The sequence below is a fragment of the Parasteatoda tepidariorum genome, chromosome X1, assembly GCF_043381705.1.
Source record: "Parasteatoda tepidariorum isolate YZ-2023 chromosome X1, CAS_Ptep_4.0, whole genome shotgun sequence".
NCBI classification, from domain to species: domain Eukaryota; kingdom Metazoa; phylum Arthropoda; class Arachnida; order Araneae; family Theridiidae; genus Parasteatoda; species Parasteatoda tepidariorum.
Genome location: NC_092214.1, coordinates 5730476 through 5757602, shown reverse-complemented (window position 1 = coordinate 5757602; position 27127 = coordinate 5730476). Strand labels below are relative to the sequence as shown.

The 27127-nt window shown below is 28.6% G+C and overlaps 1 protein-coding gene across 2 annotated transcripts in view; it reads left to right on the top strand.

Annotated features, from left to right (window-relative positions):
- LOC107440097 (glutamate receptor ionotropic, delta-2) overlaps nucleotides 1–26768 on the top strand; it is a 33895-nt gene extending 7127 nt beyond the window's left edge. Inside the window, exons 1-10 of one of the 2 annotated variants that reach the window (XM_043040654.2) lie at nucleotides 653–814; nucleotides 7506–7594; nucleotides 8144–8247; nucleotides 15247–15337; nucleotides 18081–18239; nucleotides 19780–19951; nucleotides 21165–21379; nucleotides 22510–22621; nucleotides 23658–23823; nucleotides 26378–26768. In XM_043040654.2, coding sequence (XP_042896588.1) covers nucleotides 784–814; nucleotides 7506–7594; nucleotides 8144–8247; nucleotides 15247–15337; nucleotides 18081–18239; nucleotides 19780–19951; nucleotides 21165–21379; nucleotides 22510–22621; nucleotides 23658–23823; nucleotides 26378–26639 — 1401 coding nt within the window. In that variant the 5' untranslated portion in view covers nucleotides 653–783 and the 3' untranslated portion in view covers nucleotides 26640–26768. Of the gene's footprint in view, nucleotides 1–652; nucleotides 815–7505; nucleotides 7595–8143; nucleotides 8248–15246; nucleotides 15338–18080; nucleotides 18240–19779; nucleotides 19952–21164; nucleotides 21380–22509; nucleotides 22622–23657; nucleotides 23824–26377 lie in introns of those variants that run through there. The other variant, XM_043040655.2, reaches the window with a different exon arrangement.
- Nucleotides 26769–27127: the final 359 nt, after the last annotated feature.

The following is a 27127-nucleotide window of genomic DNA, read 5'->3' as shown; positions in this document are numbered from 1 at the left end:
TGTTTTCTAGCAGGTTAGTTTAAAATATCTTTTGTGATGTAACTCTTTCAAAAGTACATAAAAATGGTTGCCAGCAGGGATGTACATGAAGATTTATTAAATACACCTTGTGCGCCACCTGGGAACCAAATCTAGAACCCGACACTCGAAATTTTCGCTCTGTTACAATCGTACCCTGTTACAATGGACCCCATTCTCCCCTATGTATGGAAATGAAATAATTAAATCTGAAGTAATATTTTATATATTGATATACTTCAACTCTAAATTTTAAATACTCCATCTGACCACTAATTTAACCTTTTCTTAAAAATTGCGTCATAAAAAAAAAGAAATAACATTCGAAATGTAATGCTTCCAAATGCAACTAAAATCAGTATTAAGCAAAGTCATGTTTAAAAAGGGATTATTAATTCAAACTTTTCTATATTGGATTACCTGAAAATATAATCTTAGTATTCTGAGTAAGTTTTCTGACTATTCTTATTCTCAAAATTTTTGTAAAACTTTACTCTTCATTACAAAAAAGAATAACTAAAAGTTATCTCTTTTTAAAATATAGACAGCCCCTGTCTTTGGATTTGCTGTACCTTTTTCACGCTAAATATGTGTATATCTTCCTAAAATGAATATCCGCTCAATAGAAAAACTGTGAGATGTTATTTGTTCATGGATAAAGAAGGAGTTGGTCACGTGATCTGATCTCAAACTATGCAATCGCTTTAAAGACAGAGTGATTATTAATTTTTCATCCGGCAACGTCGATTCAAGTTGAGCATTACCATGCACTTATCTAATAATAAAAACAGCGAAGGTAAGAAGAAAATATGTTTTTCAGATTCTGTTTTTATATTAATTTAATTATAGAATACTTATGTTTTTATTAAAAGAATTAACTATGTTGAATTCCATTTGCCGAATAATTTATATTCATAGGACAGCTTTCGTCACCCCATGAATTTAAGTTATTCGGTAAATGGAATACGCACGAGGGATTCGTTTTAATTGATTTTAAATTTTGCTGCAATTTATGTATAATTAAAAAAAGTTTAATTCTTATGGAAAAAGCATAGTTTGCAATTAATTATGCATTAAATTAACTTCAATTTAAACAGAGAGTCAAGAAGTAAAAACACTCAGAAGAATAAAAAATATTGTATTAAGTTTTGACAACTATTTGAATAATTGTAATCTCTTTCAAGAATTTTAAATCGTCAAAATTGAAGGAAAACATACTTTGAAAACTTACATAGACTCTAAGGTAAGAGGTGTGACTTATATAGCTATGTTAAATGAGCTGATTTCAATTAAAAGAGTTCGTGAGCTCTTTTCATTTTCTACACATTTTAACTTAATGAAACAGAGGCTTTGTCACATTTATAATTGTTTTAGATAACGGGCAACTCAACTGAAAAATCGAATTGTGCTTCTAATAACTTAAAATCACACATGATTTTTTTAATAATAGATCTTATGTTTAAAGTGTTATACTTATTTTTCAATGAAAATTAGCAATTGCGTTTTGAGTACAGTGATAATTTTTTTAAACAATATATAAATTTTTTCTTGCGCTTTCAAATTTTAATGACTGATAGGTCATTTATGCCAAGTTATATTTGTTTTAGATTAGATGTTGATTAAATTCTTCGGAAAAAAATTCTTAGTACGCTTCGGCTATTTAAAATCCTGCATAAATTTTCTAAATTAATAAAACTCGATAGTTTTATTATTTTTTTTAACAAAACGTTATGTTTTTAAACGAGAAAAAGGGTTACAATTTTAATCGTGATAAGTTCACTTAAAATGGTATGACAGTAATAGAGGATCCAAAAAGCAATAAATTTGTGCAGAAATAATATGTAGATTGGTATATTAAATCTTATGTTAAAAATATTAAAACGAATGACATTTTGTGATGGGTTTCAGATTATTTCACTGGAGCTACAACGCATATGAATTGTAATACTAAAACAATGATCAATGTGTGCAATATGTAAAACAAATATGTAAATGTATATCAATACGTAAAATATCAATTAACGCGCATTTTAAATGCAATTTTAATTTTTGTTGAACTTACAATAGTGTTTAAAACTTTTTGAAATGCAGATTAAGGTCTGATAAATTTAGTAAGATTTGTTTCACAAAATTAATGTCTGTGAAATGCATTGACTGCTTTGTCACATGAAACATTTGATTGATCCAGCTAAATTTAAAATTTAAAAAGTGTAAAATGTTAATAAACTTAAAAATGTTTTTATTAAACTTCTATGAACATAAAATTAATTCTATGAACATCGAATTAGAAAATTATCGACTCTAAATAGAAAAATAAAATTTAATTTTTTTAAAAATAATAAAATTTACTATATTTTAAATTTACTATATACAACTTTTTGTAATTTTTTTCCTTTTCGGCAGAAAAGTTTTGGGTTAGCTGTGTTTAAAGAACCCATAGTTTTACATGGACTCTAAATCTACGCAGCTTAAAAAACTTTCAGTAAAGGCATTGTTTGAATTTTCCAATAAAATTTGTATTCATTTTGTGGTACAGAGTACAATGAATGTCTTATTTTTCCTCACTCGTCAGATTTGAGGTGTTCTCTTTTAGGCAGTAGAAATTAGCTGAAAATGTTTTAGTTTGAAAAGATATCAAGAGTTGTATAAACATTAGCTTGAGGGTTAACCCATCTTTCTTTACTAAATAGAAATAGACCATCACACAAACAAGGCCTTCTTGTACAGAAGCATATTTTGTTAATAATTATAAAATAAAAATGAAATTCTCATCAAGATATGTTAATATGTCAAGTTGATGTATGCATGCCAACTAATGTGTGATTCTGTAACTGTATTTAAAGCAATATGATCATAACTTGGTAGTATAATCTTTTAAGGATTGATATATTTAATATTTCTTTCAGCGTCCTATTATTTAAGCATCAACTCAAACTTTTATACAGGGCTGCACTAAGGCAGAGACGATTGGTTGAAAAACATGTTAACGCCAGGAAGAAATTAAATTATAGAATAATCCAAGACTGAACAGAATTTGACATTTCCTCCCTTTAATCTATATTGCCAAAAAATATGGAATTTAATACCCATTTACTGTATAATTTTTAGTCAATGTCCACTTTTTAAGTTAAATAGTTAAATTCCGTACATTTACCTTATAACTGTAGAGTACTAGAGTGTTTTTAAAGGCAGAGTCCGTTTATACACGCAGGATGTTCAAATCTACAACCAAGCTATTTTTTTTTTAACTTTCAAATACATATTATGAAATACATACATAAATGTAAGCTCGTTAATGAAGAGAACTTTATTTTCTATGCTAAAATCAAGCCAATCTCGCCAACCCCTATAAACTGCTACCCTATATTATACTTTGAGAATTAAGATCGCTTTTCTTGCTACCAAAATGGATCCATTTGAAGTGCGGCTTATATAAGATCTTAATTAGTTAAATTTATAAATGTTTCGCTCCGTTTTAGTTCAACAATTAAATGCAACCAAGGAGAGAAAATAACAATAGTTTTAGAAATTATTGCGAAATTAAAAGTGTCTTAAATTTTTTTTTTGAAAACACAATTATATATTCTGGTATTTGGAGCTATTATTATAAGGCTATCAAATGACCAAATTCTTAAACGCTACCGTCTTTTGTATTTGTCATCAATACTTTATTCTGCTGTTACAGAACACTTTTTCATTTTATGTATTATAAATAGCGTAGCAGTACGACAAATAATCAGCTTTGGTTGTAATTGAAGAGCCTAATGAAAGAACATCTTAAATGGTATATTAGTGATTTTTTGAAAATCAGCACAGAAAATCAATTTATACTGCTTATATACTATGGGAACATACTGCAACATTCACCAAACACGTTGAAACCAAGATAACGAATCATAATCATTTGTTAAAAAATAATCTTAATGAAAATACTAATCTCAGTGACGTAACGACAGCAACGCTCTTACAGAGGTTAAAACTTTATGATGATTGTACCTTAGAACCGTCAATTGTACCTTAGTAGTACATATGATAGTACCTTAGTACCGTAAAAAAAGGGCAAAAACATTTTCATAAAATTTTTTGTAAACCTAGAAATCAATTTTTTCCCTTCTGAATTAGGTGTTCATTGCGTAATCTAAGACCTTCATCATTTAAACTTTTTTCATATATTAAATCAATCAACATTTAGTACTTCAATTTTGATTGACAATATTTGAAAGCCAAAAATACAAATCATGCATTTGGTCTCGAAATGTTGCTGTGTCCATTCTCTTATCAGGGATCTTTTTCGTATCGATTATTATTTTATGAATAATCCTGCTTATTTTACAATCTGATCTTAAATTCACTACAATTTAAAATTACGGGTGGTTTGTAACTTAAGGTCTAAATATTTTTGCGGAAATTTTCTCTTATTTCTTATTTTTCTTACAGAATAATACAGTAACTAATAATATGTGAAAAATAAAATATATTTGAAAGAAATGTGACTACGGCTTTCTAGTAAAATTGCCGTAACAATATTTCTGGTAAAATAAACCATAATTCTGGTAATAAAAACCAAAATAAACGGTATTTAAACCATTCATTTGGTAAACATTTCGTTCATATGGTAACGGTTTACTGGAAATTCTGGTTTTCAAAAGCCGTTTACACTTTCATGTTTCATTTAAAATGTCGATTTATTTAAATGGTTTGTAGGAATTAGATGACGGTTGTATTTTAACGATACTAAAATCAGTTATATCAAGCTATGGTGTCTGTTTTATTCATCTTTTATGGGAGTAGGGGGATTTATTTATATTTATTTACGTACATAAGTGGGTTTCTTTGTAAAATACGAAGAATGGCTTAACTCCTTTTGATTTGAAAACGGAGAGCATGAGTTTAACAAAGACAACAGGAATATATATAAGTGCTATGGTGGAATTCGATTCCACTACATTTATGCTTCAGGGAGTTAGCAAAACAGTGATACCACACAGCTTCCGTTGCCGAGGGGCATTGTCCTTCCCATCAAGCACTCTAAAGTGTAGAGCTAACGGGTCTTTGTACTGACTCGCTGTCTTTCTTATTTTTCTACAGACTATTCTTCAATTTAAAAACAGCCATTCTTTGCATTAAGCACGAGAACCAAGATATTTATTTAAAATAAATTTCCTTACTTATTTCTATACACCCAGGGTAACGGTGGGATTCGAAACTAGTTCCTATTTAATAGCGTTTGGTAGAAAGGCGAGACTGCAGGAAATAAATTTCTTTTTTCTAAATTATTTGAATATTTGAGACCAATTTAATTCTTAACCACTTTTTGGAAGAAAAGAAAAACAGTTTTGTATGTTCTATGTGTTAAAAATTACAAAATTGTTAAACCTGTTGATTTTAATGCTGTTATTTCAGTTTATGTACAGTAAACTGACATTAGAATATATTAAACTTACTTAGTTGAAATTGAATTTCAATTAGTCACAATAGTTTAGTCTCAGTAGTTTCAACTAGTTAGTAATAGTCTCAGTAGTTTCAATTAGTTTAAGATAAATAAAAGCACGAATTTATAAATGCTAAAAACTAAGTTAAGTTTATTAGGTAATCAATAGCATATTCTACTAATTTCGTTAGAATTCTAAAGTAACACTGAAGCAAATCACCAATAAACAGAATTCTTCAATTTATCATACATAAAAATAAAAAAGTATATGTATATTTAACCTGTTATTTTCAGTTTGGAAAGCTAAATTATTATGTGTCATTTACACGATGCATCTTAATCAAACGAAACTAGTTTTTTTTTTCGTTGTATAGTTATTTCAGAGGCATGCAACTAAATATGTTATAAAATATAGAAACGTATAATTTTAAATGCCAAGCTATTCTAAGATAACGAATACTACATTTTTCTTCGAGATTCCTAGCACACTTTGTTTTCGTGACACTGTTATTATCTTTTTTGTTATTCAAGAAATTCATACTTATTCGCATCGATTGAAAAGTAAAGGAGGTTTATTGTACATTTTTGTATCGGTTGGAAACTTTTGTTCAAAAAATAAATACCAAAACCGATCAGATTCAAAATTATTTAATTATTTTGAAACATCTGAAAAAGTGATATTATGACATAAACATATAAAATATGTTCACGTTATAATATCGCTCTTTTTATTATCACGTTATAATATCGTTTAATATCGCTCGCAGAGTTTGAATTATTTCATTTGAATTATGCTAATGATCTGAAATAAAAAAACTGTGAGTCGAAATGTTTTTCTTCGCTCGACAGTTTCCTTTTATTTTCAAAAAATGTAATTTTTAAAACTGTGCATAATGAACATATGCAACTAAAATAATGCAATAAAATAATAAAATAAAATAATTTTATAATAACCGAAAATAAAATAAATTTTTTAAAAAAAATTGTAAATGATATTATAACAGTAATTCGAGCAAAATCATTAAGTTAGATTAATCAAAATAGAATTAGAAACAAAGTCTCTGCTATACTATAAAAATTTTTAAGTATTTTAAATTAGCAATTTTTAACTTCAATGTAACAATTGTTTCATTTTTAAGAATTAAAATTTATTGTGAAATTATTAAGAAAAATTTTAATCGAGTGGGTGAGCGAAGCGAGTAGGAAAAGCATTTCACTACTCAGAATACATTTAAAAAGAGTTATGAAAATATTATAGTAGTTATATGGACGCAATAAAGTATAACTTTTCCTCGTAGTATCATTACGACTTTTTTAAAAAACCATCTCATCGTTTTCATAACTAGAACAAAACTCATCTAAACACAATGTAGTTAGCAGAGACATCCGATTAGGTCTGCGCTATAACAAGGTGATTTCTTTCTAAAATAATTAATAAGCAAAATAAGAAACTAGTTAGCAAAAATAACTAATTGAAAATCTTATTTATTTTAAATACTGCACCGAATTTATCATTTAGTTATGGTTCTATGCGTGTCCAGTATTTTATTTATACAAGGACATTCATTAAATTTTTGCGAAGATCAGCTTCTATGAAATGTCGCATCCATATTAAACTTGGTAAATGATATTATACCGAAAACAAAACAAAAATATGAGTGCACAGCTGTTTGGTGATTGTCGAGAGGGCTCCTTGAACGCCAGTCGCAATTTTCGCCAACCGAGACGTGTCCAATATAGGATCTGCTTAAACTGCTTATAAAAAATAATAGTCATAATTTATAAAATAAAGTAACATATCTATGACATTTCTAGAATTACTTATTATATACAACTAAAGAATGAATATCTTAGCTAAATCAGACGACGAATACTTTAGCTTCAACAATCTTAGCTACCCGGTATTACCTCACCTTCATCAATAAGTTTACTACGTGTTAACAAATTTATTTGGAATATCGAATAATGATTTTTTAAAAATAGACCGAGTAATATATTTACGTCTTTCTTTCATTTTAAGCATTTATTGATAAGATCATTGAAATGTTTATTTTAGATTTTCAACTAGAGGAATCTATAAATGGTAAAAATACGGAGTATACTTTGAATTTAGAAAGAAAAAGACTTCGAATTGCAAGTGTGGAGGTAGTATTTTAATCTATTCTTTAATTTTATTATCATTATTCGTGTTATAATATGTTGTTTATTCAAATTAGCTTTTTGTGCAGCTTGACAATTTTAAATATATGTAAGTTAGATACAATTTTAAATATCTGCTTAATCCGTTGGCATGTCGGAAGAAAAATGAAGAATTAAATAATATTTTGGCAAAAAAGTATTAAAACTATTGTAAAAACTTAGAGAAAAAAAATTTAACAGAATTAGATTAACTTGAACTTAAATTTATATCACATGACTTTAATTTTGGTTAAGTTTTTAAAAAGTACAAGTATATCAGATTTTTTGTTCTGCAAAATGTTCCGGTAAAAATAAATTTTATGGTAAAAAGTAACACTGCCCATAGTGCCAGTACTTTTAACCATAATTTGATTCTGAATTTTAACATCGTACATAAAAATAGAAAATTTCATTTTTGTTTTCTGTGTCATTTGTCATTAATATGATTAAAAAATAGAGAATTATATACTTTAAGAGATGGTAATTTTTGATAGTTTATTTTTCCTTTTTTAATAGTCGGAACCTTACCAAACTGTTGAGTTTTTTAATGAATCTAGATATGTGGGAAAAGGATTCAGTTTTGAAATATTAGATCATCTTTCGGAGCATTTCAATTTCACGTAAGTTTATTATTTATTTTCATAATAGATATCATTTTTTTAACAGTGTAAACTTTTTGAGTATTGAAAAAAAACAAGATTTTGTTCCAATATAATTAAACGGAGAAAGAAATTCAGGTAAAACTAACGAACTGTATGGTAATGCCTTTTTTATTGGAAAACCATAATTCTGGTAAATAAAATCAAAATATACGGAATTTAAACCATTCATTTGGTAATTTTTTCGTTCCAATGGTAACGGTTTACCGAAAATTGGTTTTCAAAATTGTAGTTTTTAGTACCTCTCATTTAGTAAAAAATACAAGACTGAAAAGTATATTTAACTGAATAAATGGTTTTTATGCCATGCTCTAGGGCAGTGGTGCGCAAACTAGGGGTCGCGACCCCTGTGGGGGTCGCCAGAAGTTTTTTGGGGGTCGCCAAATTTTTATGAAATGCATTATCCCTGCATGCTGCATACTATACAGTGTACATATAAAGAGTGAAGCGCCGCCACTGACTGTTTAATTGCAATTTCATGCTGTCCACTCTTTCTTTGACCGTAATGCGCAATGTATGTAAAGTGTGAAGACGCAAGTTTTTCACTCCGGTAGATAGCGCCCTCTTCGCGGTAATTCGCCAGTTTTACTGAAAAGNAAAAACAAGATTTTGTTCCAATATAATTAAACGGAGAAAGAAATTCAGGTAAAACTAACGAACTGTATGGTAATGACATTTCTATTGGAAAACCATAATTCTGGTAAATAAAATCAAAATATACGGAATTTAAACCATTCATTTGGTAATTTTTTCGTTTCAATGGTAACGGTTTACCGAAAATTGGTTTTCAAAATTGTAGTTTTTAGTACCTCTCATTTAGTAAAAAATGCAAGACTGAAAAGTATATTTAACTGAATAAATGGTTTTCATGCCATGCTCTAGGGTATCATAAGGTATCATGATGAAATTCCCCAATTTTATGACATTTACCAAATTTTATTATTATATTTTATATTTTTGAAATTTTAAATCTTTATAGTTTGCTCCCCTAATATGTTCTAAAGTATATATATATATATATCAGGGATGCCACAGTAAAAAATGAACAAAAATAGTTGCTTTTAGTAGCCTCAAGCATGAAAATAGTTGCCTAAATCTATGAAAATAGTTGCCTGAACAGAAACAAAAATTTATCAAAAATAGTAGCCAAATAACAAAAATTATAGCTTAATTGTCAAATACTATTATTAGGACTGGGTGATGTCTGAAATTTTAAATCGTGATACATCGTCAGTTAGACATAACGATATAGTGATATATCGCAATTTAGCATATGTTCAAAAATTACGTATAGGAAATCTTCTAATCAATCAAAAATAAATAAAAAGGAATAAATCTAGTCTAAAAGAAAATATTAATTCTAAACATATTCTACTATGACATCAATATCATTGCTTAATTTTTTCAATTAAATTAATAAAGAAGTCAAAGTTAACGCAAACCCAAGCTCCATTTCATTTTTCTTAAATTAAAAATGATTTAAGATTTATTGGTTTAAAAATAATAATACTGTAACAAATTATTTTACATACATGCATTAGAAATTAAAAGAAGAAAAAAAACGAAAGTGGAAAACAAACCAAAGAAATGTTCACTTCAGAAAAAGAAAATTTTTTTTAATTATTTGTTGAAGAAAAGAACATGCTTTTGAATCATCATTAGACCCTTTTTGATTTAGTTATTTTAAGTAATAAAAGTCGTATAGTATGGTAATAAAATGGTCAAATTCTGTACTTAATAAAAGTTAAAATATTTTTACTTATTTATTATTATTTTCATTTTTGAAAATAAAATCGACTAAAGATTTATTTGTTTAAAAATGATACTGACTATCGAACAAATTATAAAACAAACAAGTATTGAAAGAATTTTAATAAAAATTTAAAAAAAATACTTTAAGTACTAATGTTAAATTACTAAAGACGTCAAAACATTACTAGACTTTTTATTTAATTAAAAAAAATATTGTTTTAACTAATAGCCAAATTTTTTTAAAGCTTTGCTTTCATTTTCTCAAAAATAAAAGCAAATTAAATAAAGGTAAGCTCTGTTTTAATTTTTTTTATAATCAAAAACGACTGAGCATTTATTGGTTGAAAAACAATCAAATTATTATACTTAACTACATTTAATAAATTTAAAAAAACCAATTTTTTATAACAAAGTTAAATACAAAATACCCCTATTAATTTGCATCACTTAAAATAAAAAAACAATAATTGAAAAAAATCAATGATTTGATCTATTGAGTTCAGAACGAAAATTTAAGATAACAGCGATTGTGCAGCAATCGCAAAGTAACAGTAGGTCTACTAAAAATAATTGACTAGAATCGTTAAACCCAGACAGGAAAAAAANTGATTTGATCTATTGAGTTCAGAACGAAAATTTAAGATAACAGCGATTGTGCAGCAATCGCAAAGTAACAGTAGGTCTACTAAAAATAATTGACAAGAATCGTTAAACCCAGGCAGGAAAAAAAATGGTATGAAATAATGCAGAACGAAACGATCGCTGCAAAAGTCTCACTGAAAATAATTTACAAGAAACCCGACAATTATTTCCGACGAAATAAAATGCACAACGATAGAAAAATGACTTAAGTCCCATTGAAAATAATCTTCAAAAAACGCAAAATCCCAAAGACAAAAATGGACATAAAGAAACTATGCATTGCGTTCTACATATTACAGCGCTGATCCTGACACGAAACCGGGAGTTCTGATTCAATTCGCACTTCGTCATTCAACATTACAAAACTAACATCTTAATAGCAAAATGATATCTGCATCTCTGCAGCTAGACGAAATCAAAATCGTCTTCGTTAGTGCGGAAACAGCGTTATCCTAGTCAAGGATCCTTCCATATTAAATCGTTAAACCGCGATTGTAATCTAATTCCGGCGGCTTAAATCAGATTTCTGATTCATCGTTTACAACGAAAGTCACTACATCGGCCTACTGATATATGCGTTTAATCGATATTTCGCGATACATCGATTTATCGCCCAGTCCTCACTAAGCTTAAATTAAAAAAAAGTTTTGTACAAATATAAAAGGTATACATGTTAGAAAATACTAAATAAAAGTCGAATTACAATAAAATATGAATGTTAATAGAAGGAAAAAACAATTAAAAATAACATAACTGCCTCTCAAAGAGAGCATATAACAAGTACTTTATTAAATCCAATGGAAGTTTAAATTCTTGGCTCTTTGAACACAAATGAATGTATAAAAGTTTGCTATCTTTTATTAACGTTCTGAAAAGTAACGTTCATTTTTGCGGAAAAACTTCGCCAGGAGTAAAAAAAGTCTCCTAATAGTCGCCTATTCCTGAAAATAGTTGCTTTTTTAGCCTTTTCAGTCAAAAAAAGTCACTATAGTCGCCTAAGCCCGAAAATAGTAGCAAATAGTTGCATTTTAGTAGCCTNTATATATATATATATACCTGGACAACTCTAGATTTCATTATATTATTTCTTTTAAAATTAATAAAAAACAATTTTAAAAAATGCATTAAAAATTATTTTCTTATAGAAAACTTAAATAAAGTAAGCAACCTTCTTTACGCATGGTATTTAAATTTACGATTTTAGTTATAAAAATTTCTTAATACTTGACATCACGTCCTTTTATTAGAATTTTAAGGTTTACGGAGTATTTATGATAGTTATTGATATTGCCTTTATTTTATTGCGAAAAGATCAATTCAAACATCGTAACCAACAACCATAGAGCCAATTTAATAAATAAAAACACTTTTTTTTTTGCGTAATTTTTGTAGTGATATCAAATTATTGTTTACGAATAAAGTAAAGTTTGGTAAAATATTTAAAAATTTTACGTATAACATTCAATCTTTCGTTTAATATGCTTTATTCAACAACTATTACAGAATCATTACTTCTGAATTAACATATTATTCGTTTAGGTAAAAACAACCTATAAATTTAATTAAAAACATGATATAAATAATATGACTTATTTGCAAAACCAAACTCTAAATACACTGTGTTAGTGCTTTTGTTGTGGTTTTTGTTGTCGTAGGCCATTAAGGCAATGGGTGCGTGCGATAGTTCTTGTTTTCAGGTGGCACCATCTATGACAAAGAATTTGAATTTTGCCTCACCCGTAAGTCACACCTAATTATAGCACGGACCCATTCATATATTCAGTACCCTCAGAGGTATAATATGTCATGTGAACATGGAGGACCATGTGACCCTACAGATTTAACGCACACCCGTCACCATTTACTGCACGGGGAGTCTTCCCGTTCTCACGAACATGAGTTCAGTGCCCTGCCAACCATTTTATCGCATCCCAAAGTGTAATATATTGTTGAAATATCTTACAAATAAAATATTATCATTGCACCTTTTTCACAGTTCTCTTAACTATTGCTAAAAAAGATTAGTAAGAAATTTTCTTTAAATCCAACTTAATTGAATTAAGTAAACTAAATATTTATTAGAAATTTTGGGAAATAATTTTTTTAATAGATTTAAAAACACATTAATATGTAAAGAAAATTAATTATATTCTTATTTACATGTTTTTCTAAAATAATTGATATGCGAATTGTATTCTATAATCAGAACCAGATAGAAATTTATCCAGTTTAGATTTTGTCAGGTGTGCCCACGTCCTACTAAAAAATGATAGTGAAAAGCTACGAACGTTAATTCATCGCTTACTAAAAATAAAACCAATAATGCGTTTGCATTGTTTCCTAAACATCTTTTATGAATCCAGGCAGAAGGTTTTGCATTTTAAGCGTAGATATAGCGAAAGCAATCAATCGTTTCAACTGATAAGGTCAAAATTCGAAATGAAATGAAAAGAAATACTCTCAGAGAAAAATATTGCTTCTCTTTTATTAATTCCCAAAAATAGCACTTAAAAAATATGAATTCAATTTTCGTTATATAGAAAAGTAATATGATTTTATGATGCATTAAATTCTAAATAGTTAATTAATTTCTGAGTTCAGGATTTAAATTAACCATCGAATTAACTAATTGTTATTCTTTAAGAAGTCAGCCCTTTCTTGAATTGATTAACTTCGATTTATTTAGGTAAAAGAATAAAATAATTATATTTTTACACTCTTTTTCTTACAAAATATGTAATGAAAAAAAATGTCTGTTTCACTTTTGCGAAAAAGTGGTTATAACTTTTAAAGTTCATGAAAAATTTTGCTATAAATACATGGCAAAACTTTCTAATAATTTTATCCATATAAATATATAGAATTTTTTAGAAACTTATTCCATTCAGGTAAAAAAAAAATGAAAAGGCGAATTTAATTTTGATTTTCGTTTTGAGAAACAATTACTGTTCTTAACGTGATTGAATTTTTTAAATAAAAATCAATATACTAAATAAAGCTTACTCATAATATACTATTACAATTCAGATAAAATTTAGTTTTAAATAATTTTATTAAACAGATATAGATATGGAACTTTTTTTAAAACAGCTATTCTTGTACTCAATAAATACAAAAAAATAAATAAATTTAAAAATGGTGAATTAATGCTCCCTCTGAACAAAACGACATTCTTTTATCATTTTGAAGCAAATTAACTATTGTTCAAATTATTTAACATCCATTCTCCGGGTTAATTTATGGCCACTACTTTAGTCGACTAAATTTCGAGCTCTGATTGCAGAAATACTATTTTGAGTTAGATTGTTAGTTTTCATGCTGAAGTTTTGGATCACATATTTTAGTTATGAGTGTGTTTTAAAGTTAAGTTTATAGGCCTTTACACTCATATTAAAGAAAATTTTTTAGCAATTTATAACTTTAATAACCAAACTTACTTTTGAGTTGTACTCCTCATAAGCAATTATAAATATAATCTCAAACTATAGTGAAAAACAACGTGAATAAAGCACAAATCAAGTACAAAATACAGTAGTTCGAACATAAACTATAGCATATCTCTTTCTGTACTCGACTTGCGCTTTTTTTCTTTTTATATATAGTCTATGTAGTAAAAAGTACATTTTATCCCTTTAAACATTCTCAAACTGTCATTTGAGGTTATCTCACTTAATTGTTTATGTTCTATTTTTAAAAAAGGATCCTCAAAGCAATAAATTTTTTTTGATTTTACTGAAATGTTAAGAAAAGGCTGTTGATTTCGTCATTCTGTAACTTGATCTATATGATTAATTAAAAGGTTTCCTAAAAAAGCATAATAAATTATGTTTAATGGTTATGTTTGAATTCAACACTTTCTTTTCTATTTGATATAGAAAATATCCTTTTCTAAATTCATAAAATTTAATAATAATGAATAATTGTTCAGATTATAGAGTAAATTTGGTTAGTCCATAATATTGTTATTTATAAAATACATAGCAGGTAAAAAAACTTTATGTTGAAGCAGTTGTAAGACGCAGCTTAAACTCTTGTAATATGATAGATAAGAAAGATCAATAAGCATGGCGCTGTTTCATTATATATATATTTCTGATTCATCGTTTACAACGAAAGTCACTACATCGGCCTACTGATATATGCGTTTAATCGATATTTCGCGATACATCGATTTATCGCCCAGTCCTAACCAAGCTCCAATTAAAAAAAAGTTTTGTACAAATATAAAAGGTATACATGTTAGAAAATACNTGACCACTTGGATCAGTCTGCGTAGGGACCGAGGGTGTGCGGTATGGGTCCTCGTTAAACTGTTCTACCGTTAAGTGCTCGACTTCGCGTGCAGGTCGTCGGGTTACCGAAGCGGGGGTGCCATCCCCTCTGCAAAGGCTCAAAATTGTGATGACTTGTCATCGGATCATCCTCAGGAATGTGTCCCAGACCGTCGCCAATAGCCCATTGTGCAGCTCTAGTGCGACGTAAATTAACTACAACAACAACAACACATTATTATTAGTATTCTCAAGAAGATAAGACATTATGATTACATTTTAAATTCCTTTGCAGCTATGATGTCGTTGTTCCGGCAGATTTGGATTTTGGAATGCTAATTAATGGATCATACTGGACGGGAATGATAGGTATGCTTTTAAACCAGGTAAGCAGAATTATATATATATATATATATATATATATAATATCAATGTTGAACTCCGGACTTAATTTTGGACTCCTTGTAATTTTTAACCAAATTCAGAAGGCAAGGGAACAACTGGATCAAATATTAGGAGAAATTTGCCTAAGTGGAGGCCTTTTGGAAGGAAGAATTCGTATCTATCAGTCATCGCTTGGGCTCGAGCTCAGTTCACCGCATTGGGTGGCGAGTGCTCTATCCCCTAAGCCAGTGTTTCCCAAACTTATGACTTTAGTGTACCCTTTCTAAATTTTTCTTAACGATGTGTACCACTTAATAAAAAAATGAAATGAAAATTGCGCAAATGTTAAAAATCACAACTGGCTGTTTATGCCACTAACTATTAACCGTGAACTCTGCAAAAAATAGCCAATAGAAAAATACGTAATCGTAAATTTTCATGGCTAGCTTTGCTTTAAGATAAATGTTTTTGAAATTTTCGTTTGTTGCAAGATATTTCGCATAAGAACGCTTACCCCCGCTAAACTGTTCCAGTACCACACTTTGGGAAACACTACCCTAAGCCACTACTTCTTCATGATTAGTGATTGACATTTTGGGTATCTTACCATTATTTCCTATTATCTGAGACTTGATTTATAACATATTTCGCAGAAAAAAGAAAAAATACTCTTACATTTTGGAATTTGCTTATAAGAAATATCGTTGTACGCCCATTCGTCAAATATATTTTTGCTGATAACATCTTTAGATCTACAAAGTGCAGTAAAGTAAAGAGATATAATACATGAGTGGCTGGATTCTGGCACTGATCTCTATACTAACTTACTGTTACAAATCTAGATCAGTGCTGGTTATTCAGTAACATAAAATGTAATCAGATCTAGTTTTGATATTGTTGATGTAATAATGATTATTAATCAGATTAATGAATGATTCGTAAGATTATGGTTTATAATTTAATAAAGGGTTGATTTACTTACTAATATACTTTTAGTTAGTTTAATTCTTAAGTGGAAATAGTTATGACATGCATTGTAATAATTGGAAAAATTTATCACTTATTATTTCTATTACGTTATTTAATGATAGACGAAAAAATTTTATTATAACGTATAAAAAAATTTTCAATCATTTTAAGCTAAGTAATTTCAAATTTAAAATTTGAACGAAGCAGGTTAAATAGTTTCTGAGTAACTATTCAACCTTTTCGAATTTTTGAATTCAATAACCATTCGATCAATTTTGCTCAAAATTTGGATATTGTCATTTAAAATTACGCTATTTAAAATGATGTAAAAATTTGTATACCTTACAGTCTAACATCGTTTCGACTCGACTATTATACAATAATTATAAAATATTATTTTTATATGGGATTATTTTTGGATAAGCAAATTTTATAATTGTTTGTACATTTCTTTTGAAACGTTTTAAAAGTTTCTCAGATTTAGCGAAAAGCATAAAAAGAGAAAGTAGTATTAAGAGAGACAAATTTTTGACAGTTCGTCTGCCATATCCTCCAGATTGAGGCAAACGCCAACCCCTCTTGTTTTTCTGATCAAAAATCGAAAAGGTATGCTTTGTGCCTGATTTTGTTATTTAATTGGTAATCACTAATTAATTGGCATATTTGAACTCAATTCAAAGCATCTAAAAATTCGATCATTAGAAAAAACATTATTTAGGGAGCTTTTTTTTTAGCTCACTATACCGTGCACTATTAGAATTTTAATTCTAAAATTGGGGTAAAAAAACCGGCAGCAGTCTGTCCGTCCAATTAACTGTAAGGTTTAAGACAAAGAATATTTTTTACCTTTTGGTTTTGAAACCGTTTACAACTACTATGGTTAAAAATTCATGAATACGAAACTATACGTTTTTTTTACCATTTACAACTAGCATGGTTTCAAAATGTTAAAAAGAAATTTAACTGGACATTAAAGATAGTTTAGCAGCTTTATGGCGCCTCCATCTATACGTGAATGAAAGCTTCGTATGCTATTAGTTCAGGCTCACAAATTGGAGAGTGCAGGATAATGGGAAGTTTTCATGTTCTGAAGGGAATGAATAAAATATTGTAGTGTCAACGCTGGGATTCGAATCCCAGTTCTACCTATCATGAGATTGACATATTAGCCCACTCGGCTATAATATGTACCCATCTTCAAGGAACTAAGTGGCTTTATTAGGTGGGCCTAGTTGGTGGATAAAATTCTGATTGTTTAACCGAATTAGATGAAAGTATTTAGTAAACGGTTTTTGTCACAGTTAACAGTTTAAATTTTTGGTTATTTGTCTGTTTTGTTTGAATATGAAAAATAACAATAAAATAAATTTTTATTTAACAATTTTTTAGGGGGAATTTCTAACAGTGTGTTGGTATCTTTTATTAAAGTTAAAAAGATTAAAAATTCAATAATTACTTTGATTTAAAACAAAATTCAGTATAACGGTAAAATTATATATTAAAACTTTTTTGTGTAAATAAACTACTTTATATAAGTAATATATCTAATAGATTCTCTAAGTTGGTAGCAAAAAGCAGATGTATTTATTTTTGCTTAAAATTTTATCTTTTGTTTTATGGCAGCTATCTTATTTTCAATAAAAGACATCAGCAAAATATACATGCATGAGATTTTCTTTTCGTTGTTTTAATCTTTAGGACAAAAAAAAAATAATGATGTAAAATCAATTTAAAGAAATATATCACTAAACTCTTTGTTTATTGGTTTAATTTCAGACAGCTGACATGGCGGCTGCCCCAATAAGTATAACTCAAGAAAGGCAAGAAGTAGTTACTTTTGGAACAGTTTTATTCGAAGACTCGTTGGGTCTTCTTTTTTCTAAACCTCAAGATCGGCAAAATAGTGGAGCTCTTATAGCACCTTTCTCAACAACTGTAAGTTAAATGTAATTTGAAATTAAAAAACAAATATTGTATTCCTTGCTTTTGATAGCTATTATAAACTAGTTTTTTTACAAATTGCAACGTGCGATGGGTTAAATTATAATCTTCTCATACATCGCGTTGTGTTATCATTAGTCTAATCAAAGACAGTTGACATGACCCTAGTTCAGAGGGCATAGGATATCTACCTGTCTATTTATCTGAAACACAAAATTAAACAACAATAACCACACTTCAAATAAATTGATTACATTTAAAGGTATTAACAGGAAATTTATTAAATAAAGTCATTCGGTGTTTACTTGACCAAATACAGGGTGTTTATAAAGTCCCGGATCCATTTTGATGTTTAACTTATAAAATAATAAAGATAGATTAAAATTAAAAACATAAATGGTTAGATAGACTCTCAAAAAATTTCATGACCCTTATCAATGAACTCCTACGTGTGCCCCCTTCGTCGCACGGAGAATATCAAGTCGATAGTCAATTTCACGCCAGGTAGCAGCAAGCATGTTGCCATCCGCAGAGGCTATTGCGGTTGTAATTCTGGCTTTTAGGTCATCAATGTTCGACACGATCCTCCTGTAAACATTGTCCTTTATAAATCCCCAAAGAAAAAAGTCCAGCGGCGTTATATCAGGTGATCTCGGTGGCGAAGGAATTGGACCTCCTCGCCCAATCCATCTTCCTGGAAAATGATCATTCAAAGAACTACGAACGATGATACCCTAATGAGGTGGTGCCCATCTTGTTGCAAAAAGACATGTGGCTAAAGATCTTCTAGTTGTGGAAATACGAAGTTTTCCAACATGTCTAAGTATACGACTGATAACACCGTCTTTTCTGTAAAAAAGAAAGACCAAATGACTCGGTCGTGCATTAATTCACACCACATATTAACCTTTGAGGAATCCCTTTGTGTCTCACGGTATTCATGGGGGTTTTCAGATCCCCATATGAGCACATTATGGCGATTAACAATGCCAGAAACACCCATTTTGATGTTTAATAACTCATAACGCTTGCCGCTACCTTGGGTAAAATTGACTATCGACTTGATATTCTCCGTGCGACGAAGAGGGCTCACGTGGAAGTTCATTGACAAGGGTCATGAAACTTTTTGAGTCAATCTAACCATTTATGTTATTAATTTTAATCTATCTTTATTATTTTATGAGTTATTAAATATCAAAATGGGTCCGGGACTTTATAAACATCCTGTATATTCAAAAAAATTGAAATGATAATGAAAATTAATTTTATGAATTGAAATGGTCAATTTTGCTGGCTTAATAGCGGGATAGTTTACTGTATCAATTACCATATTGACATTATTATTGTTTCTATCCAAATGAATTTTTTAACGTTTTTATAACTAACTTATTTTACTAACTATCTCAAAAGCGAAAGTAATTTATTTTAATTTAATTAAGAAAAACTAAAACCTATTTTGCTAATAGATATTAAAATAAAATGATTAAACTTACAGTAAGGAATAGCTTTCAGTTTAATGCACTACAAATTACAGGTGTGGATTACAGTGATACTAATTGCTTTGATGGTCTGCCCAATTCTTAGCTTGCTTGTACGTCTATCAACATGGGTAAAGCGACAAAGAAAGAGACGAATCAAAGATTCGAATTTATATATGAACTTTGGTGACTGTATTTGGTTCGTGTATTCTGGTTTAATGAAACAAGGTCAGAAATATTTTTATTTTATGTCTCAGAAAAATTTAATGAATGCATAAAATTAATTTTCTTTAAATGCGAATTTAATCCTTTGTTACTTCAGATTCCATTATATTTCATAAAAAGTTACTTAGATACTGAAATATTTTTTATTTTAGAAAAACCTTCCTTTTTATTATTTATGTAACTTTTTTTACCTGACTTCTAAATATTTAATTATTTTAATATTCAATAAACTAAAATCAATAATTATTTTGCATGAAAACAGTGGCTGAACGAAACTGAACACATTTTATTAAAACTTAAATTTAAGAAAATGATATAAATTATTAATGCAAAAAATATACTGGTAGCACATTATAGATTAGTCATTATCTGGCACAGTTTGTGAAATTTACAAAACAAACATACTTTGATAAATAGATTTCATTTGAACATTAGTTTTTAGTTAATTTTGAAAATATTTTATTTAATTTATAACCTTATACCGTTTTCGTTTAAAATATTATACATAAGTTTAAATGTTCTTGTTTTATAAGCGTCATTGAACAGTCGACCCAATTTTAAGTTTACGCCTATCAATGTTTAATTCCGAAGCCTTGTCATTTTGTACCCAATTCAGAAGACAAGCGAACTCATGGATCAAGTAGTGGGAAAAATTTGCTTTCGAGGAGGTCTTTTTGATTGAACTAACTCGCATTTGCGTTACATGGAGAGGAAAATCACGAAAACCTCCACCGGTTAGCCAAACAGCAAGGGAACTCTAACACATGATCCATCTACCACAGAGGATATCTTACGTCAGCACTGTAGTCGGTGCAAGCCAGATGCGGAATTCGTATCAACCAGCCATCTCTGGGATTCGAACTCGGGTTACCTCATTGAGTGGCTGTCGCTCTATCACCTGAGCCACTACGGCTTCTTCAATGTTTTGAGTAATAAATGATTAACTATGATTTGCATTATGAACGATTCCTTTTTTTCTTCGAATTTGCATTATTGATGCATATTAGGACCGATATTAACATGCTGTTTCATAATATTATTAATTGCACGTTCTGTAATATTATTAATTGCACGTTTTGTAATATTATAAAAAATTATTGTTCCTTACTAATGAAGTAAATCGTAATTTTAAACTTTTAAAAAAATTTTTTAAGTGAGCTGTATGCTTTCTTTTCTTTAATTGTATGTTATTGAATCACATTATTGTTTTTCCTAGGATGTGAGAAATCATCTTCATCGATACCAGTTCGCCTTCTAATGGCTGCGTGGTGGCTAACTAGCTTGCTTATTGCAGCTTTTTACACGGCTAATTTAACAGCTTTCCTTACAACCGAAACTTCAATTTCTGCGCTAACCATAAAAGACCTCACAGAACTTGGATTTCGGTGGACTTTCAAGAAAGGAACAGCATTTTCAAACAAATTGCTTAAGGTTAGTTAATGTTTATAAAAATACGCTTAACATTTTTCCATTTGATATTTGGACGTAATGAAATAATCGAGATTAAAAAAATTTAATATAATTAAATACAGATTAAATGAGATAGTTGAACTATAGATGTAATCAAATTACAATTTCACTGAGGAAAAAAAATATGGTCAGAATATGGAAAATTTTTACCGTGTCTCTGACTCTATGGGAACGCCAAAAATCTCGATAACTTTTACAAAAGTGCTATGCTAAAATTAATAATAAAATATGGTTTTATATTGTATGATAAAATTTGGTAAATGGGGTAAAATTTCGTAATTTTATCATGATACCTTAGAGCATGGTATAAAATCATTTATTCGGTTAAATTCGATTTTAAGCTCTGTATTTTTCACTTAATGTGTGGTAATCATCATCATCATCAATGGCTCGACAGCCCAGGGTGGGCCTTGGCCTTCTAAAGAAATTTTTTCCAATCTAATCTTTTTTTTGCTAGTGTTTTCCAATTTTTAGTTTTTAAGATCAAAAGGTCTTTCTCTAGGCCATCTCAAATTCATCCTGCCACTTTTTCGTGTGCCAACTGGTCTGACATTGAAAACTCTTTTTGTGGTACGGTCTTCGTCCATTCTGATAACGTGGCCAGCCCATTTTATTCCTTGTCGTTTAATAAAGTTGATAAGCAGGTTCATTATATGAGTGATAAAGCTCTAGATTTGATCTTCTAAGCCACACATCCTCTTTTTGAATTCCTCCAAAAATGCTTCTCAAGACATTTCTTTCAAAGGTACCCAACATAGCCTCATCCGTACAAGATATGGTTCAGCTTTCACAAGCAAATGTTAAAATTGATCTTAACTTATGTGGTAATAAGAATTACAATTTTGAAGTCTAGAATTTTCTGTAAACCGTTACCATATGAACCAAAAAATTTCCAAATGAATGCTTAAATACAGTATATTTTGGTTTATTAACCAGAATTTTGGAGCTTTTTACCAGAAATGTCATTACTTTACTATACTGTAATTTAAATTTTTTTTTTCCTCCGTGATTAGACATGCAACATACAAGGAAACGTTTGAGAGTCAAATTAAATATTAGTGTAACTACTGTAAATATAATTTCTTCTTTAGGAAGAAAATTTTAAAGCTAAAGACGAGTTTTTTCTATTGCGAGAATCACTTCGAAAAAAATTGGGGAAGAGCGTCAATTCAGAAGAAGATGCTATGGAGTACACACAAAAAGGTAAACTGCATTTTCTAAATGTAAGCCTTAGAATTATCAGTGTTAAAATAATTTCCATTTAAAGTACATATTGGATAATGAAATAGTTATTGTGTGTGTGTTTTAAAAATTTTATCAATTTCTGACAAAAATTATAATTTTTATTCTTATTATTGATACTGAAAGTACCACGTCAGTTATCGGTGACTGACACTGAGCGTTCTGTTTAGGCCGCGTCTTTCACCGGTGACTTACACTGAACTTTCCATTTCAACCATGTCAGTCACCGGTAAATAACAATGTAAAATATGATATAAAACTATAAAAAAAAAAAAAAAAAAAAAAAAAAAAAAAAAAAAAAAAAAAAAAAAAAAGCATTATTTAAAGAAATTACTGTAAATGCGACTTTTTTGAGATTCGATTTCTCAGGAACTATTCGATCAATTTAGTTAAAAAAATTTTATTTCACCATGTAAAATTACATTCTTTAATATGATCTAAGAAATGTATACTATACAGCTCAAACTTTCTTCTGACAGTTATTAAATGAAAAAAATAACAAATGTTTTCTAAACGTTATATTTTGTACCAAATCGTCTCTCGACAAATGAATTTTACGACTAAGCGTAAGAACTTTCAATTCGCTTAAAAAGTTCTCGAGATATGGCAAAATACGCATAAGATAAAATTAATAATAAGGGGTTAAACTTTGGACCGCTCTCCAAACTATTGGGGACAATATTTGTAACACTGCGGCTACTCCCTATTATTTAAGGTCAGAAATCTAAATCCGTTGTAAAAAAGGTATGTTAGTTCAGAGAAAGTACGTTTTTGTGTCTGATTTCATAACTTAAAATTACATCTGAACTTATTAATTAGCATATTTGAGGTAACACCTTTGATCCATTAAGTTTGAGTTCTAGAACGTAAAAATTCCGATTTTTAGATCAAAAGTTATTTAAGGTGGTCTGTTTATTTTTTGCGCTCTGTACACGTATGCTTTTACATGTATAAACATAATAGAGTCTTATGTAAATGATATATGCATCTATTTTAGGATATTCTTATATACAAGAAGTGAATATTTTGAATTACTTACTTTTTCAAGATTTTAAGGCAAGACAATATTGCAAATTTCATGTACTTGATTTGAATTTGTTCAAACACAGTGCAGCATTTGCATTTCCAAGAGGAAGCCCTTACGCTATTCATTTCTCGCATTAGTAAGTTTCAGCTTATAATATTTTACTTTAAACAATAAGTACGTATTAGAAATTATGCAAGATGTGCAAATAGTATCGCAAATATTATTTAGTACTATGAATAATGCCATAATATACATTTCAAATCATTACCTCGCAATAAATAAATTTGTTCTTATTATCATGTTTTTTGTATAAAATAAAAATTTATACGTAGTGTAATACTATACTGAAGGTAAAAAGTTTTAACACAGATATTGATTTAAAAATTGCAGAGGGTGAGGCCGTGTGTGAGGAAAGAAAATAGTCGCTAATACCTAGGTGAAGTATTATTAAACACACTTTAAAAAACTCAAGTTAAAGATAGAATTTCAAATAATTATCATATCCCAACTAGTGTGGCGAAATTTGGTATATGTTTCTTAAAAAATTTTAATTTTTTAAGTTTTCTTTTTTTTAAAAAACTAAAATGAAAGAAAAATACTTATTCGTGGTAAATGATCGAGTAATATTTCCCTAGAAATTAGTTGAAGTAGTAATATTAATTAAAATGTAAAACACTTTTTTAACTAAGTTGGTTCAAAAAAGATAATTAAAGAGAGAGAGAGAGAGTATGCATATATATAATTTAAAATTATATACACTGTAAAAAATTCCGGATCAAAAGATGGTAAAAAGTACAGGTAGTCTGAGTTACTACATCAGTAAAATACATTTTACTGTAAAAAATATTTTTACCGTAAAACTATATACCATAACTTTTAGAGTAATATTTTTTCAATTAAAATGATTCCGTGATTTTACAGCAAATATTACTCTAAAAATTAAAAATATTACTCTAAAAATTACAGTATATAAGATTTTTTTCCCCGTAACGTTTTACGGTAAAAATGGATTTTTCGTTAAAAAGCACTGACTGCTAGTATTTTACATCGTTATTGGATTCGGAATTTTTCAGAATGAATAAATATTTTAAAAGTTTCTCGGAAACAATTGCGAAACAGCAAGATATTAAAAAAAATGATAATTTATTTCAAGAAAGACATTATTTTTATAATTTAATTATAGGAATGTTACTAGTGACAACAATTTTGAATTATGTACAAAATAAGCACTACTACAAAAGTATTCTTAAAAATATGAACAATGTCATGACGCAAGATGCAAATCGAGGACCTTATTAAGTTGAACAGAACAATTTTAAAACTTAAACAGAAATACATTTTGAATCATGTCGGTATCATTTCATGATAACGATAATTATGCATAACTATTGTATAGCTGACAACAAAAATAAAACATGCTCTAAAATATTATTTTACGGGAGGGATGAAAAAAAGAACTGTGGTTTGATGTACCAACTTAGCTCCTGCTCTGTAAAAACTGTGGTATAATACCTATCCGAATTTGGTGTTGAAAAACTCCAAAAATTGTGTGAATGTATGCTTATCTCAAGTTAATATTGAAGAAAATGTTCGTATACACTATAAAGGACGAAGTTTAATCTAAGCAACAATAATTAAGAAAGCTACATTAAGCTCATATGTATTTAATCCATTCATGAAATATTTTCGCCAATTCTGGCTCATGCTTATAAACCGTCAGATGACAACGGTAGATTGTTTACAATCCAGCCTGAAATGTTGTAAGTTTATCGTTCCTCATGTTGCTGAATATTCCTCAGAAGCACAGCTTAATTGTTACAAAAGTTTTTAGTTTTGTATTATAGTCAATTATGTTCACATAAGGAGGTTTACATAAATCTGTCAATTATATTAAATAATTTTATAATACATATTTTTTTTTCGTTTCTCTTTTGTTAAGCCTCGTTTGAATTCTTCTTGCTATTCTTTCTATGTTGTGTGCATGCATTATTAACAAACAAATTTTATTTTAAGAATTAGTGAGTGTATGCAACCTAAATAAAGGATTTTTTGTTTATATAGTATCGTAAAAGTGACTTTGCTGACTATTATGTGTATCATATCTTATTATAATTATAAATTTTAAAGTTACTGAATATCAAAAGTGGTGGTAGCTACTTTACACCAAGTAATGTAAAAGAAAATTCTTGGTGCTTCACTACACCAAAAACTATTCTTAGTCCTTGATGTAGTGAAACGCGAAGAACCAAGAGTTATCAATGGTATTTCACTACACCAATTTGGCGTTAAGTAGTTTCTATTGTTTTTGGTGTTGATAGACACGAATTTTTTTTACATATACATAAATTTTTTTTAGAGCAATAATATTTAACTGCGCCAATTTTCCTTTTAATCAAAATTAAAAAAGAAATGTAGAAAGTAGTTCGAATCAAGTCCTATCATAAGAAGAAACACAGCTGCAAATAGAAATAAGTTACAAATTTATTGGCATAGTGTTTAAAAACATTGGCATAGTGTTTAAAAACATAGTGTTATTTGGCATAGTGTTTAAAAACATTTTTTTCCGTTTGCAATTTACTGTCGGTTCTTCAATTCCTTTACTTATAAGCAGAAGCTCTTAATTTTTTTTTTAAAAAAAACTTCACTAATATTATACAAGAAACTACTAACTTGTATATTTTTTTTCGTAGTATGGAAGCTTTAAGAAAAAATGGATTGATTCAAAAATGGATGCAACAGCACTTGTCCAAGACAGATGTGTGTACTCTTCACCACGATAACAAGTTGTCTCAGAAAGAACAAGCTCTTACGTTGAATGATGTTTACACAGCATTTTATTTGCTATTGATTGGGATATTTGCATCTTCAATATGTTTTATAACTGAACGATACTATAGTAAACATAGAGATAAAAATCGTAAAATTGGTCTAATCAGAAATAAAAGAAAATAGAAAAAATGATTATAAGATCAGTTTTAACTGTAATTGAAAACAAAAAAAATTAAAGCTAGACTTAAAAAATGCGATTTTTTTTAAAATAACATTTAGTGAGGAATATCGATGTTATTCATACACTATCAATGTTTTTCAAAATTCAAGTATAGAGAACACCACTATCATCATATTAAAAATACATGTTACTTACGTAAATTTATTGATTTTATATTAAATACAGATTTCCATAATTAAAGTTATTGATAATGTTTAGAAACTATAATTAAAGACAATTAATGAAGAAATTTCTTGAAATGCGTATGTTCATTGATATAAAACTGTAATCTGCTATGACGGTAAAGTTGAGCCCAATTCACATAACAACTCCAACTTACAGAAATATTTGATAACCAATTGATGAAGTAATATAAAAAAATCTTACTATACACAGAGACTTCATTTATAATATTGTAAAAGCTTCTAACAAATTGAACGAAAAAGGAAGG